The sequence below is a fragment of the Carettochelys insculpta genome, chromosome 5, assembly GCF_033958435.1.
Source record: "Carettochelys insculpta isolate YL-2023 chromosome 5, ASM3395843v1, whole genome shotgun sequence".
Lineage (NCBI taxonomy): Eukaryota > Metazoa > Chordata > Testudines > Carettochelyidae > Carettochelys > Carettochelys insculpta.
Window position 1 is genome coordinate 128,857,591 of NC_134141.1, and position 16,886 is coordinate 128,874,476.

The window sequence follows — 16,886 nt, forward strand, 5'->3', positions numbered from 1 at the left end:
AGCCCGCTTGGCCAGGCCCCTTCCTGTGGGGCTGTTGGGGGGCCCAGCCCCTCTCCTGGCCTCCTGGGGCCACGTTCTTTCCACCCGTCCCGTCCCCCCTCCTGGCCCCGGAGTCCCGCCCCTTTCCACCCGACCCGTCACCCCGTCCCCCCTCCTGGCCACAGAGCCCCGCCCCTTTCCACCCGGCCCGTCACCCCGTCCCCCCTCCTGGCCCCGGAGCCCCGGCCCTTTCCACCCGGCCCGTCACCCCGTCCCCCCTCCTGGCCCCGGAGCCCCAGCCCTTTCCACCCGACCCGTCACCCCGTCCCCCATCCTGGCCCCGGAGCCCCGCCCCTTTCCACCCGACCCGTCACCCCGTCCCCCCTCCTGGCCCCAGAGCCCCGCCCCTTTCCACCCGACCCGTCACCCCGTCCCCCCTTCTGGCCCCGGAGCCCCGCCCCTTTCCACCCGACCCGTCACCCCGTCCCCCCTCCTGGCCCCGGAGCCCCGCCCCTTTCCACCCGTCCCGTCACCCCGTCCCCCCTCCTGGCCCCTGAGCCCCGCCCCTTTCCACCCGTCCCGTCACCCCGTCCCCCCTCCTGGCCCCAGAGCCCCGCCCCTTTCCACCGGACCCGTCACCCCGTCCCCCCTCCTGGCCCCAGAGCCCCGCCCCTTTCCACCTGACCCGTCACCCCGTCCCCCCTCCTGGCCCCGGAGCCCCGCCCCTTTCCACCTGACCCGTCACCCCGTCCCCCCTCCTGGCCCCAGAGCCCCGCCCCTTTCCACCCGATCCGTCACCCCGTCCCCCCTCCTGGCCCCAGAGCCCCGCCCCTTTCCACCCGACCCGTCACCCCGTCCCCCCTTCTGGCCCCGGAGCCCCGCCCCTTTCCACCCGATCCGTCACCCCGTCCCCCCTCCTGGCCCCGGAGCCCCGCCCCTTTCCACCCGACCCGTCACCCCGTCCCCCCTTCTGGCCCCAGAGCCCCGCCCCTTTCCACCCGGCCCGTCACCCCGTCCCCCCTCCTGGCCCCAGAGCCCCGCCCCTTTCCACCCGGCCCGTCACCCCGTCCCCCCTCCTGGCCCCGGAGCCCCGCCCCTTCCCACATGGCTCCAGCCCTGCCCCATTGACTCCGCCCCTTGCCGCCTGGCCCCGTGTCTTAGCCCCGCCCCTCCGTGACGGCTGGTCGCAGAGGGGCGGGGCAGGGTACGGGCGGGCTCTGTCCATGCGGCGGGGAGGAGCAGTGTGGGAGTCAGACGTTCGCTTCGCAGCCGTCCAATGGGAGGTGCTTCTTATTGACCACGTGTCTCATGCAGCCAATAGGCGGGTGGCGTCCCGTCGCTTAGGAGACAGGGCCGCGAGGCGGCAGCGCATGCGCTCTGCGGGGGGCCCTTGGGCTTTGCTGTCTCGAGGGCCATCTCGAGGCTGTGGGCGCAGGCGCAGAAGTGATGGAGCCAGAGCGGGCGCGCGGAGACGGGAGCCCGCAGGGGTGAGGGCGCTGCCGGGGCAGCGGGGGCGTGGGTGGGGTCAGAGGTCACCTCCGCTCAAGGTAAAGCTGTGGGGGCGGGGCTCGTGGGGGGGCGGGACCTGGTGTGGGGGCGGGGCTCGTGGGGGGGCGGGTCCTGGTGTGGGGGAGGGGCTCGTGGGGGTGGGACCTGGTGTTGGGGAGGGGCTCGTGGGGGGACGGGACCTGGTGTGGGGGAGGGGCTCGTGGGGGGGCGGGACCTGGTGTGGGGGAGGGGCTTGTCGGGGGGTGGGACCTGGTGTGGGGGAGGGGCTCGTGCGGGTAAGTGGGGAAGGAGGAGGGCACAATTAAGCGGGTTTCCTGGGTGAAGGGGAGTAAGTGGGCCGATCAGCCCCTTGTCCAAGATGCTTGTACACTAATGCCAGAATCCTGGGGAACAAACAGGAAGAATTAGAGGCCCTGGCACAGTCAGAGACGTAGGAGGTGGTTGGAATAACGGAGACTTGGTGGGACGATTCGCATAACAGGACCACGGTCATGGAAAGTTATAAACTGTTTAGGAAGGACAGACGGGAGAAGAGGAGGAGGAGTTGCGCTCTGTGTCAGGGAGCAGTGTGATTGCTCAGAGCTCCAGTATGAGGAAGGAGAAAATCCAGTCAAGTGTCTTTGGGTTCAGCTCAGAGGTGGAAGTAACAGAGGTGATGTTGTAGTTGGTGTCTGTTATAGACCCCCAGATCAGGGAGAGGAGGTAGATGAGGATTTCTTCAGACAGCTAAGTCAGGCTTCCAAATCACAGGCCCTGGTTCTCATGGGAGACTTTAATCATCCGGACGTTAGTTGGGAGACCAGTGCAGCAGCACATGGACAGTCCAGGAAGGTCTTGGAGAATGTTGGGGATAACGTCCTGGTGCAAGTGCTGAAGGAACCAACTGGGGGCCGTGCGCAGCTTGATCTGCTGCTCACAAACAGGGAAGAGTTGAAGAGAACTGGCAGTATTTTAAAGATGTCTTACTGCAGGCACAGGAACATACGATCCCCCTGCATAGTAAGAAATGTAAACATGGTAGGCAGCCAGCTTGGCTTAACAGGGAAATCCTCAGTCAGCTTAAATCTAAAAAGAATGCATACAAGAAATGGAAACGGGGACAGTTCACTAAGGAGGAGTATAAACATACGGCTGGAGAATGCTGGGCAGTAATCAGGAAAGCGAAAGCACAATTGGAACTGCGGCTGGCAAGGGATGTGCAGAGTAACAAGAAGGGTTTCTTTAGGTAAGTTAACAATAAACGGGTTATCAGAGAAGGTGTGGGGCCGTTACTGGATGAGGGAGGTAACCTAGTGACAGATGTTGGAGGAAAAGCTGAAGTACTCAAGGCTTTTTTTGCCTCAGTCTTCATGGACAAAGTCAACTCCCACATGACGGTCCCAGACAATGCAGTACGGGAAGGTGGAGGGCGGCCATCTGTGGGGAAGGAACAAGTTCTGAGCTATCTAGAAAAACTAGATGTGCACAAGTCCATGGGTCTGGATTTAATGCACCCCAGGGTACTGAGGGAATTGGCAGAGGTCATTGCTGAACCTTTGGCCATTATCCTTGAAGACTCTTGGACATCAGGGGAGATACCGGATGACTGGAAACAGGAAAACGCAGTGCCCATCTTTAAAAAAGGAAAGGAGGACAATCCAGGGAATTATAGACCCATCAGCCTTACCTCAATCGCTGGGAAAATAATGGAGGGAATCCTCAAGGAATCTGTTTTGGAGCACTTGGAAGAGGGGAAAGTGATCAAAAGTAGCCAACATGGATTCACCAGGGGCAAGTCTTGCCTGACCAGTCTGATCAGCTTCTATTGACGAGGTAACAAGCTCTGTGGACATGGGGAAGTCAGTGGATGTGATATACCTTGACTTCAGCAAGGCTGTTGATAAGGTCTTCCACAACATTCTTGTCCATAAGTTAAGGACATATGGATTGGATCCTTGGACTATAAGATGGATAGAAAGCTGGCTTGTGGATCAGGCCCAATGGGTAGTGGTCAATGGCTCAATATCTGGATGGTGGTCTGTTTCAAGAGGAGTGCTGTAAGGCTCGATTCTGGGTCCGGTGTTATTGAACATTATTAATGACCTGGATGAGGGACTGGGTTGCACCCTCAGCAAGTTCGCGGATGACACAAAACTAGGGGGAGAGGTAGATATGTTGGAGGGTAAAGAGAGGATCCAGAGGGACCTGGATAAATTGGAGGACTGGGCCAAAAGAAATCTGATGCTGTTCAATAAGGAGAAGTGCAGAGTCCTGCACCTGGGGCGGAAGAATCCCAAACATTGTTATAGGCTGGGGACCGACTGGCTCAGCAGCAGTATGATGGAAAGGGACCTAGGGGTTATGGTGGATGAAAGGCTGGATATGAGTCAACAGTGTGCCCTTGTAGCCAAGAAAGCTAACGGCATACTGGGGTGTATTATGAGGAGCATTTCGAGCAGATCTAGAGAAGTAGTTATTCCTCTTTATTCGGCACTGGTGAGGCCACATCTGGAATATTGTGTCCACTTTTGGGCCCTCCAGTATAAAAAGGATGTGCATTTGCTGGAGCAGGTTCAGTGAAGGGCAACAAAAATGATTAAGGGTCTGGACCACAAGACCTATGAGGAGAGGCTGAGGGATTTGGGCTTGTTTAGTTTACAGAAGAGAAGATGTAGAAGTGATTTAATAGCAGCCTTCAACTTCTTGAAGGGGAGCTCTAAAAAGGAGGGTGAGAAACTGTTCTCAGTGGTGTCAGATGGCAGAACAAGGAGTAATGGTCTGAAGTTGAAGAGGTAGAGGTGTAGGTTGGATATTAGGAAAAACTACTTCCCCAGGCAGGTGGTGAAGCACTGGGATGCGTTGCCTAGAGAGGTGGTGGACTCTCCATCCCTTGAGGTTTTTAAGTCTTGGCAGGACAAGGCCCTGGCTGGGATGACTTAGTGGGGGTTGATCCTGTTTGAAGCAGGGGGCTGGACTAGATGACTCCTGAGGTCCCTTCCAGCCCTGTGATTCTGGGGTGAGACCATGACCTGGTGTGGGGACGGGGCTTGTTTGGGGGGGACATGGTGTGTGGGGGGGACCAAGACCTGGTGTGGGGGCAGAGCTCATGGGGGTTGACCAGTTGTGGGTGTCGGACCTGGTGTAAGGGTGGGGCTCGTGGGGGCGTGACCAGGTGTGGGGGTGGGGCTCGTGGAGGGGGGTGGGACCTGGTGTGGGGACAGGGCTCATGGGGGGTGACCAGGTGTGGGGATGGGGCTCGTGGCAGAGCAGGGCATGTGAGGGGCAGGGGCTAGGTAGCGTCCAGGTGTCTGAGATGTTGCAGGAGCATTGAGCCCCTGGGGCCCGGCCACTGTAGCACAACCTCTGTGCTTGTTTAGAGTCGTAGCACACCAGACCTGGAAGGGACCTCAAGAGGGCATCAAGTCCAGCTCCCTGCCCTCACGGCAGGACCAAGCACCATCCAGACCATCCCCGATAGGTGTCTGTCCAACCTGCTCCTGAATATCTCCAGCGATGGAGATTCCACAACCTCCCTAGGTTTAAAGAAGGGAAGTTTCTGGCTCTTGCAGCCTTAACGTAAGGCTTGGAACTGACCCAGAGGAGCATTGCAGTGATGCTGCCTAGGTCTGCAGTCTCAGAGAAGGGGGAGCTGTGGCTACTGGCCCCAATACAGGCCCCTGGCTGCCTGAGTCTGAGCGGTTTGCTGTGGTGGGGGAATTTCCCCGTGCATCTCATTTGGGTGTCGGGTACAGTAAACTCCTTCATATCGGCAGTCTATCATCTGGAACTCTTAAAGAGCCAGCCTTTACCGTAAGTAAATTTCAGTTACGTTTTCCGTTCAGTACAGTATAGTGAAAGTAAAACGGATAACTGCAGCAAATACAATATGTTTACAGAGTACAGTGTTACTGTTGCTGGTAAATAAAGTGCTCTGCACACGTTTTTGTTTCTCATCCCATCTCATCTTGTTTCTCTTTAGTGCTATGCATTGCTAGGTACACCTCTCTAGTATCCAGAATATTGAATATCCAGCAACCTCCCAGTCCCAGGGCTTCCAGATATGAAAGAGTTTACTGTACTCTGCCAGCTCCACCCCAAGAGAGGGACCACTGGTAGAGTGAGGGTGGCTGCACAAGGATGGGAATAGCACTGGGGCTTGGCTCTTTTAAAGCAGTAGCTGGGTTCTGAAAACTGGGTGGCTTCCTTACTGTTACCCAGTGTCACAGACCCACAGGACTGGAGCATGTCGCCGCTCTGTACAGGCTGGGCAAAATGCAGCCTGAGGGCTGAATCTGGCCTACCAAGCTGCTGGATCTGGCGGATGGGAGCCTCAGCCAGCTTCCTGTCTGCCCCACCCCTCTCTTGGTGCTCAGGAAGGCTTGCTGCATAGCTGTATGAACCCTGCGAGCCTGGGGGAGAGGGAAAAAGCTTCTCACACTGCCCCGCCTTCCCCAGCAAAATCTTTCCGATCCCATTGACTGGTTTTTGGCCAATAGCAGTGTGATGGAGTGGGGGGAGTGCATGTGTGAGTCAGGCTGGATGTCCGAGGCAAGCAGCAGCTCCCAGTGGCTAAGGATGACCCTGGGGCTACAACTGGCAGATAACACCTCTGCCTGAACAAAGAGCAGGGAGGAGCTGAGCTGGGTTTTGAATCGGGGGCGGCAGTTAGAGGCGAGGAAAAGGGAGAGCTGGAAGGCAGCCAGCTGAGGAGGGGGGAAAGCTACACCCCAGAGGGACACCCCTCGGGGTCTTCCCCCCAGGACAGGTTGGAAGGACTGTCTCTGGCTGCTATGCTGTTGCTTCTGTGAGAAACTGGACATCTGTTGCCTAATAAACCTGCTGTTGTACCTGCTGAGTGAGAGTCTCTCCTGCCAGTGGGCGGGGTGCAGTGCAGGGGGACCCCTGAACCCCATCACAAGCAGCTGCCTGCTTGCAGGACGGGCAGCATATGAAGTACCCACTCTTCCTGGCTTGTAGGTTTGAGTTCAGAGGTGTACACATGTCCCCGGAGCTGCTCTGAGTACATCTGCAGGCATGGGAGGCAGGGACCCTGGCTAAGGAACCCATCAGCCTGCTGGCTGGGAGCCACCCAGATAAATGCCTCCTGGCCAGAGCCTGCCTCCCCTCAAACCTCTGCTCCCTGACTGTCCTCTACCCCACATAGCCCAAACCCACTGCATCCCAGCTCCTGTACCCATAACCCCCAGGCCTTGAACCTTTTTCTCCATCCTTCCTCCAGCTCACAACCCCCTCCCAGCCACTGTACTCCAATCTGCTACCCCCATCACAGCCCAAATCCCTGCACCCCTGCACTCCTGCCCCAGGTCACATCCCCTCCCAGCCCCTGCACCCCAATCTCCTACCCCCAGCACAGCCCAAATCCCTCTACGCCCTGCACTCCTGCCCCGGGTCACATCCCCTCCCAGACCCCGCAATCTCTCTTTGTCCTCCTGGACCCTGCACCCCAGTTTCCTGCCCCAGGCCACAACCCCTCCTTCACCCAAAGTCTCTCTCAGACCCTACGCTGCACCCTGCAGCTCATCTCTTACCCCCAAGCTCCTGTCTGCACCCAGCCTCCATCGCAGACCCTGCTCCTTCCCCATGACTATCGGAGGAGTGTGATCCTTGACCATTTACCAGATTCTTGGAGTGCCCCACCCATCAGAAATGATGACCTACTCCTGCTCTAGGAGGGCTGGACTCCTGGGCCTGCAGCCCCCACTGCTTCCTGGGAGCTCTGCTTAGCAAGTTTCACTGAGAGAGACTCTGCTGGAAACTTGCCCGCTCTGCAGGGATCAGTGTACCTCACCCATCACCAGGCGGGTTTCTCAGTCACATGGAACGTAGCAAAGGAAGCCCTCAGGTTAGCACAGAGAGCTGGCGGTTAGAGTATTGCCCAAGCTGGGCAGCCTGGAGCCCAGCCAGGCTGTAGGGCTCCCTTGGGTCAAGCTCTGTCCACCCTTCCATCTGACCTCATTGGTCAGACTCCAGATAAGAGCCCGACTCCTCCCACTGCCCTCACTGATTCCCAACCACACACCTCCCAGCTTCTGCTCTCCAGCTGGGCCCTGGGGAAACCTGGATCCCTCTGGGCCTTGGTCTCTAGGTGTCTAGGCCTGGGTAACTGGAGTTGCCGTCATCTTCTCAAAAGCTCTGCTGATGTGGAGGCCATGGCCCAGACAGCCAAGTGACATTTGTACCTGTGTCTCTTAGCTGGCCCTGGAGCAAACAGCAGTGCAGCACCCTGGGGGAACTGGGGCACACAGGACTCAACATAGTACAGAAAATGTGTACTTCCTTGCACTCTGCCTCCCAGGAAAGAAAAGGAAACTCTGGTGCTTCCGTGGGTGGGGGGAGCTCATTGTCGGGGAGCATGGGATCCCTGCCAGACCAGAGGAAAGCGGGAGGGCTGCCATAGGGCAGGGCTGCATAGGTGGAACCCCACGGACCTTGTCTTTCTGGGTCCCAGGGGAGAGCAGATGTTGACTGTGAGCCCCTTGTGTTGTAACCGTGGGGTAAAGGATGGCTCTTTCTCCCTCCTTGGTACAAACAGGGTGATTCTTCCGGGGCAAGCCTTGCTGCACAGTGGGGGAGAGCTGCTGGTGAGCGATGGAGGGATGGGATCCACCGTGGCAGAGATGCTGCCCTGCCTGGCAGAGCGGCCTGGAGACATGGTGCACAGTGAGGCAGAGATGGAGCCTTGTCTAGTTGAGTTGCCCCCCTGCCACGAAGAGCCAGGGGCCAGCCTTGGAGAGCTGCCGCCCTGCATGGTCAAGAGGCTCCCCAGGACGGCGGAGATGCCTGAGGAGCAGCTGAGGCTTGTATCCCGAGGGACATGCCTAGTCCATAACTGGCAGGAGGAGGTAATTTCCCACTCGGTTTGCAGCAAAGCGGCTGCCTGCTGGTATTTGCACAGTGAATGCCACTGTACGGCGGCCACCCCCACCCTGCCACACCTGGTATCTGCCCCTCTCTGCCCCATATCAGGCCATGGGTGAGGGAACTGGCCAAGGGAGGGAGCCAGCACTGAGCCCATGGACAGGAGAATAAGACGGCTGGGGGATGAGGCTGGCACAGAAGCCAGCACTGAGCTCTTGGGCAGGGGGCTGGCTGGGGGATGGGCTTGCCACTGGCGCTGATAAGCAGCAGGCAGTTGCTAGGGCATCATGGAATTTGTTGCCCCGGATTTCATGGTGCCTTACAGAGCTGCATAGTTTGCATATCAGTAGGGTCAGCCCTGGCAGCTGTAGTGTCTGCCTGAGCCTGCAGGTCCCTGCTGCTGCAACTGGGAGCTTCCCAAGCAACTGCAGGAGCAACAGAAAACTAAGAAGACGGGTCAGTTTCGTGGTTGCTACTCTCCTGTGAGCGAGCAGTGGGGATGCTCTGGAGTCCCATGGCATTCAGTGGCTTGTACAGAGTGGTGCCAGAGGATTCCCTGGAGCCGTTCATGATGAGAGGGCATATTTATCAGATGCTCTCCAGGCAGCGTGTGGCAAGACTGACCACCCTGCCTGCTACCTAGGGCCATAATCTCACCTCTTCTCCCCCTTGGGCACTTCTAGGCCCTCATGCCCAGGTCAGAGCTGAATCTGGCTGGTTCTTTCTGCATCGTGTGTCTAAGATCATGCCCATGCCCACAGCTGGGATAAGAGGGAAGGCCCTCTCATGGATCAGTAACCGGTTAACAGACAGGAGACAAAGGGTAGGGATAAATGGCCAGTTTTCAGAGTGAAGAGAGGTAACTAGTGGTGTCCCCCAAGGGTCCGTGCTGGAAAGCCGTGAGGTGAGCAGATTTGCAGATGACACAAGACCTCTCAAGATGTTTCACTGCAAAGAGCTACAAAAGGATCTTACAAAACTGGGTGACTGGGCAACAAACCGGCAGATGCATTACTTCGCACTTATCAGCACTGAAGTTCATGTTGGAAAACTCGATCCCAAGTCTACGTATAAAGTGATGGGGACTAAATCAGTTGATCTTGGAGTCATTGTGGATGGTTCTCTGAAAACAGCCCCTCCCTGTGCGGAGATAGTCAAACCAGACTATGCTGGGAGTCAATGAGGAATGGATAGCGGATAGGACAGAAAATACCACACTGCCTCTACATAAATCCCTAGTACATAAGAAATAAGAATGGCCACACTGGGTCAGACCAAACGTCCATCCAGCCCCATGTCCTGTCTGCCAACAGCGGCCACTGCCAGGTGCCCCAGAGGGAGCGAACAGAACAGGTGATCCTCAAGTGATCCCTCTCCTGGCATCCATTTCCAGCTGCTGCGAAACAGGCCAGGGATGCCACTCCTACCCAGCCTGGCTAAGAGTCATCCATGGGCCTGTCCTCTGCAAATTTATCCAGCTCTTCTTGGAACCCTGTTAAAGTGCTGCTCTTCCCAACCTCCCCTGGCAAGGAGTTCCACCGGCCGGCCCTGCACGTGTGAAGAAAATCTTCCTTTGGTTAGTTCTAAACCTGCTGCTCATTAATTTCATTGGGTGGCTCCTAGCTCTTACGCTATGGGAACATGTGAAAACTTTCCCTTGCTCACTTTCTCCACACCTGTCGTAATGTTATCGGCCTCTGTCATGTTCCCCCAGTCTCCTCTTTCCTAAGCTGAAAAGCCCCAGTCTTTAATCTCTCATTATACGGCACCTGTTCCAAACCCCTCTTCATTTTTGCTGCTCTTGGCTGAATCTTTTCTAGTGCCAATATGTTTATTTGGAGCCGAGGTGACTGCATCCGTACGCAATATTCGAGATGTGAACATACAATGAATTTATACAGAGACAATGAGAGAGTCTCTGTCTTATTCTTTATCCCTTTCTGATGATTCCCAACATTCTGGTCCCTTTTTTGACTGCTGCAGTACCTTGAGCGGATGCTCCCAGAGAGTCCTCCACAACGGCTCCCAAGATCTCTTACCCACATTTGAATACCGCATGCAGGTGTGGTTGCCCCTTCTCAGAAGAATTTCTGGGAATCAGAAAAGCTTCGGAAAGGGGCAACAAAAAATGGTGAAGTGTGTGTAACGGCTGCCATATGAGAAGAGATTAAAAAGACTGGTCCTTCTCCAACCGGAAAATGAGTGACGGGGGGATATGATAGAGGTCTATAAAATCATGAGTTGGGGCTGGGGGGATAAATGAAATGTTACTGACTCCCTGTGGCACAGGGACGAGGGGTCACCCAATGACATGAACTGGCAGCAGGTTTCAGACACACAAAGTATTTCTTCACTCAGCGCACAGTGGAACTCGCCACCCGCAGATGCTGTGAAGGCCAAGACTACAACAGGGCTCAGAGAAGAGCTAGACAAGTTCATGGAGGTCGTGACAGTTAGGCCCATCAGTGGCTGTTGGCCAGGACAGACGAGGTTTGTCAGAGGCTGGAAGCTGGCGAGGGGTTGGATTGCTGGACGTCGCCTGCTCTGTTCATCCCCTTGGGGCACCTGGTGTTGGCCACTGTGGGCAGACAGCAGACTGGGCTGCATGGACTTTGGTCTGACTGTCCTTGTATCTTTCTGTCTCTCTCATGCTCTGGCCTTGCTTGTCCGACTCATCAGCCCAATCGCGACTCAGTTAATTGAATTCCAGGGTGGGAGGCTCCAGTATCCCGATCCCAATTTTACATGATAGATCGTAGACTCCAAGGCTGGACTGGATTATCCAGTCTGACACCCCTCCTACCTCTCTATCCAGCACAGGCCCTGGGACCAGTCTGACCCCTGTACAGCACAGGCCCTAGGACCGGTCGGACCCCCTGTAACACAGGCTGGAGGCCATCCTGGTATTAATCCCCATTTGAGCAGGATCTGGGTTCATCCAGCCGGAGTTGAACGTGGTCACTTCAACGTGGGAATTGCCTCATGACTTTCGCTGATGTGTGTGTTTTGGTTCCTGTCTGAATGTGTCTGTTTCAGCTCCCAGCTGTTAGGTTGTGACAGTGTCCTCTGCCAGCCAGCCGTGCCCATTCCTCAGCCTGGCTCCCCTCGCAGCAACAGTAACCAGCCCCCTAGCTGCCTCCCCCGAGAGCTGAGGTGAGGGGGATCGGTGGGCAGGGGCGGGGGTTACCCCTGTGGGTGGGGATGCAGAACGGGCCATACAGATTGGTGCTATCTGCACCGTTTTCCTTCCCCAGGGCCCATGGCTGGTTTCTCACTCCCCTTTGCAATGTGTCTGTGGCCAGTGTCTTGTTCCCGTGTTCCAGGCCCTGCAGCAGGAAGTGGCTGAGTTGCTGTCCCTGCTTCACCCTGTGGTCACTGAGCCACCGTCGCTGGCAGGCCTTGGCTGGGCTCAGTCTCCCAGGCCAGGCTGGTGTGTGGGCTCTGTGCTGGCAGGGCTGTGTCCGTATAGCTGAGTTCGCCGGTGACAGCCCCACCGAGGCTCAGTCCCTGTACTGGTGGTGTCGGCATGGCATCACCGTGGCTCACAGCTGCTGGGAGCTGAGCTTGGAGAGAGCCAGCCTGGGCACTCAGGCACTGGAGTCACTGTGCTAGTGCTCTGCAACACCACTCGCCCGAGGGTGGCAGTGCCACACGCCACCCGGCTGCCGGGAGCCCTCGCGGAGCATGGCAGCGCCACACACTCGGAGGTCAGGAGTCACTGGTGAGCTCTCCCCACTCGCTGAGGGTGGCAGTGCCACACGCCACCCAGCTGCCGGGAGCCCTCGCGGAGCATGGCAGTGCCACACACCACCTGGCTGCCGGGAGCCCTCGTGGAGCATGGCAGTGCCACCCACTCGGAGGTCAGGAGTCACTGGTGAGCTCTCCCCACTCGCCGAGGGTGGCAGCGCCACACACCACCCGGCTGCCGGGAGCCCTCGCGGAGCATGGCAGCGCCACCCACTCGGAGGTCAGGAGTCACTGGTGAGCTCTCCCCACTTGCCCGAGGGTGGCAGTGCCACACACCACCCGGGTGCCGGGAGCCCTTGCGGAGCATGGCAGCGCCACCCACTCGGAGGTCAGGAGTCACTGGTGAGCTTTCCCCACTCGCCGAGTGTGGCTGTGCCGCCCACTGCCAGGCATCACTGGTGAGTTAGGAACATAAGAGCAGCCATACTGGGTCAGCAAAGGTGCATCTATCCCACTGTCCTGTCTTCACTTTAGCCTCAACTCAGATACCCTCCTGGCTAAAGTGATGGTCACCAAAAGAGCTGTGTTGTAACTTAGGAACAGCAGGGAACAGGAAGCAAGGGGTTTAAAAGGAGCTTCTGTGAGTTTGACAGCAACAGATTCAGGTCCATGCAGGCAGAGGGGCCTGCACCTGTGGTGTGACCCTCTGCAGGCCCCTCATAAACCTTTTTACCACTGGGTCTAAGAAAACTGAAGATATCTTGGGGCCTGGGTGCAAGGCTGAAATGGCTGCTAAATCAGCCTTGATGGAGGATAAGGACAGCCCCTCTGGAGTTAAATGCCGTAAGTAGTCTAAGATCGAGGGTACTGAGGCCTGTAACGGGGACAGCCTGAAATACTTACCTGGAAAACCTTTTCCGCTTGGCCATATAGGCCGCCTTCATGGAAGGTTTCCTACTGTTCAACGGCACCTGCCTCACCAGATCCAAGCATGAGAGTTCCACGGCCATAAAACATGGAGCTTCCAAGCTGTGAGGTGCATGGACTGGAAGTTGGGGTGCTGCAGCCACCCCTCCTTCTGCGTCAACAGCTCTGGGCCTAAAGGGAGTGTTACTGGGTTGCATACTAACATAGCCATTGGAACTGAGTACCAGTGCTGCCTGGCCCACGTGGAAGCCCCCAGAATGACAGACACCTGATCTGATGAAATACTGAGCAGGACCTTGTGGGTGGGCGGAATCAGAGGGAAGGCGGACAGCAGCAGCCCTGTTCAGGAAATGCTGAACACATCCGCCAAGGACCTCGGACTCCAGTTCCAGTAAGAACAAAACATCCAGCACTTTGCACTGAGGTGCGAGGCCAACAAGTCCACTTGGGGATGTCCCCACCTTTGGAAAATTAAGCGCAGCACATCCGGGTGTAGCAACCACTCATGGTCCATAAAGAACCTGCTGGGAGAGTCCACCAATGCATTGTGGACTCCTGGAAGATAGTGGACCTGCAGAAAGATTTGAGGTTGAATGCAAAACTCCCTTAGCCTGAGGGCCGCATGACACAGGAGAGGGGAGCCTCCTGACCCCCCCCAGCCCCTGTTTGTTTATATAGTACATTGCTGCTGTGCTGTCTCTACTCACTGACGTGTAATGCCCCAGTAAATTGTCCCAAAAGACCTCGCAAGCCAGAGAAGTGCCTCTGAGCTCCCTGACATTGATTTGGAGCTTGAGGTCTGCTTTGCCCCACAGCGCCTGGGCTTGGTGCTCCCCATCCCAGGCCAGAGGCATCTGTTCCAGGGAAAGCAATGGCTGGGGAGGTCTGAATGGGACTCCCGCGCAGACCATTTGAGCATCTAGCCACCAATCCAGCGCAGACAGAATTTATGGGGGCTCCATCACTGAGCCTGTGCTGTCTGACAGGCTGATTCACTGAAGTGTGCCACAGCTGAAGGGGGTACTGGACTATAAACATACAAACTGCCATGCGGCTCAGCAGCCTCATACAGCAGCTGGCCATCGTGGTGGGGGAACTGGCAATTTCATGAGCGATAGCTACCATAGACTGAAACCTGCTGTCTGGCAGGAAGGCCACCACCACCATGCGTTTGGTGAAGACCCTCAGGGCAGTGGACAGGCTGAACACAAGGACTGTAAACAGGTAGTGTTCCTGCCTACCACAGACCATAAAGACCTCCTGTGCAACGTGAAAACAAGCATCTTGTACGTCGAGAGCAGCAAATAAGTCCTGTGGCTCCAGCAGTGGGATGTGAGACCCAGAGAGCTCAGAAGAAATCTTATCTTTTTTACAAACTTGTTCAGGGTTTGTATGTCCAGGATGGGCCTCAGGCCCCCTTTGATTTTGGAATAAAACCCGTGCCCTCAAAACTGGCGAGGGATCTCTTCCATAGCCCCCCATTGGAGAAAGGATTGTATCTCCTGCCTGAGCACTCTCGTGAGAGGGGTCCCTGAAAAGGGACAGGGAAGGGAGGTAGTATCCACCGGTCTGATGTTATACAGCACCAGGCAGGATAGAAAGGGGATAGGCAAAAGGAAAACAACTCCGCCATGAAGCCACTGAGAGCTCCATGCTAGTCCCAAGCCTGGATGAAGGAGGAGGGTTGGTAAGATGTGTGTCGATGCGCTGACCGTCAAACAACAATACGAATGAAATCTGGTTCCAGTACAGCCAAATGTTAAAAGATGCTGGCTCAGACGTCACCCAGATAAACAAGGTCTGCAATACCAATTGAGCTATCAGGGTTGGGTCAGTAAGTTGGCTACCGAAAGAAAATTACACCTAACGAGGTGAGAAGCTGGTAGAGTTTGCTACAGAGCATGAGATGGTGATTTGCAACACGAGATTCCAGCAAAAGGGCTGTAGGATGTGGACATGGCGATCGAATGATGGGAAGTATCCAAGAACATGATAGATATGATTTTGATAAGAAGAAGATGGATAACATCAGCACAGCAGTGCCAAACTTTCCAAGGAGCAGGTACAGACTCAGACCACAGTCTAGTGATTGCAAACATCAAGATAAAACTCAAAAGAAAGTGTAAGACACAGTTTAAGAAAAGAAGAGACGTGGCGGGGCTATGTGAGGAAGAAACAGGGAATGCGTACACAGCAGCGCTCGAAGAGACGATTAAGAATATAGCCACAGAGAAAGACCTAGATAAGAGAGTCGCAGGGATAGCCATCACTGTAGAAGAGGCAATTAAGCAGACTGTTCCAGGAGAAGAAAAGATCAATAAGAAGTGGATTACCCAGAAGACACTGAAGTTGGTTCAAAAGAAAAGAGCGTTGAAGATCAGAAGAGCTGTTTCTGAGTTGGCAGAACAGCAATATAGGATGAAATGCAATGAGGTAAGGAAAGCAGCCAGAAAGGATAAGGAGAAAGGTTAGAGCAGCAATGTGAAGATATCGAGAGGTATTACAGCGAATGTAAGACCAGGGAGGCATATAAGACAATTAGGAATATTAATAGGAAATGGCAACCGAAGCAGATGGTGATCAAAGATGAAAACGAAGAAGTGCTCATGAACAGGGAGAAGATTGTGCATCGATGGACAAGATATTGCACTGATCTATACAAAGGACAGTTGGACCCGAGTGTGTCAGAGAGACTGATTGAAGAATTGAAAGAGAGATTTCCCCCGAGCATCGAGAGCGAGACCGATATTTCGAAGGAGGAAGTAGAAAAAGCAGTGAAACAACTAAAGAACAACAAGAGCCCTGGAAATGATAAGATCACGGGAGAGATGGTCAAATACGGTGGAGAAAGCAGGATTCAGGAAATACACCGACTGTGTACTATAGCATGGAAAGAAGGGAAGGTGCCTCAGGAATGGACAAGATCTGTGCTAGTGACAACACCCAAGAAAGGAAGTACATTGGAGTGCAAGAACTACAGAACGATTGCCCTAACGAGTCATCTAGGTAAGGTGCTGATGATGATACTGACTGAGAGATTAAGATCGCAGATAGAAGAGCATATAGCAGACGAGTAAGCGGGGTTCAAAAAAGATAGAAGTACCATGCAGCAGATATTGGCACTAAGACTGATAGCGGAGAAAGCTCGATGAAAGAACAAGAACGTATACACTTGCTTCGTCGATTTCTCAAAAGACGTTTGACAGTATAGATCAGAAAGTGACTTGGGCAGTTTTGGAGTCATATGGAGTGGATAGCAGACTGATGCGGTTGTTGAAAGATATGAATGATAATGTGGAGGCAGCGATGAGAACATGTGGGGAGTTGGGAAGTTGGTTTAAAACAAGTAGACGTACAAGTAGACATACAAGACAAGGAGATCCAATATCACCAAGTATCTTTATCGCACATCTGGAGAGAGCGACGGACAAGGTCAAGGAAGAGGTAGAAGGGATATCTGTGCACGGGAAAAGAATTAACAACTTGAGGTTCGCGGGTGATATAGTTATCACTGAGGAAGATGAGGAAAAGCTAGCGAAAGTGGTGCAGGTGTTAAACAAAGAAGGGAAGCGGTACGGACTGATTATGAACATCGACAAAACAAAAACAAAGGTATTTGGAGATAAGGAAATAGGAAGCAAGATTAGTGTGGATGGTATTGAACTAGAAAATGTAGAGAAGTTCACATATCTGGGGAGCAACATAATGTATGATCTAGACTGTAAGAAGGAAATAGCGACTAGAATAGCGAAAGCAAGTTTGAAGGCGATGGATAAGATCTGGAAAAGCAAAGCAATTAGCTTGAGAATGAAGCTGGGCGACTTGAAAACGAGTGTATTCAGCAGCATGTTGTACGGATGTGAGACGGGTGATAACGAAAGATTTGAAAAGAAGAATATTGGCATTTGAAAGGAATTGTAATAGAA

General features: G+C 54.9%; 1 protein-coding gene across 4 annotated transcripts in view; it reads left to right on the forward strand.

Annotated features, from left to right (window-relative positions):
- The first annotated feature begins 1,422 nt into the window (after nucleotides 1–1,422).
- Nucleotides 1,423–16,886, forward strand: part of SPAG8 (sperm associated antigen 8) — a 29,567-nt gene continuing 14,103 nt past the window's right edge. For 3 of the 4 annotated variants that reach the window (XM_074995916.1, XM_074995918.1, XM_074995915.1), the window contains exons 1-2: nucleotides 1,423–1,466; nucleotides 8,021–8,330. In XM_074995916.1, the coding sequence (XP_074852017.1) occupies nucleotides 1,426–1,466; nucleotides 8,021–8,330 (351 nt within the window). In that variant the 5' untranslated portion in view covers nucleotides 1,423–1,425. Of the gene's footprint in view, nucleotides 1,527–8,020; nucleotides 8,331–16,886 lie in introns of all 4 variants that reach the window. The other variant, XM_074995919.1, reaches the window with a different exon arrangement.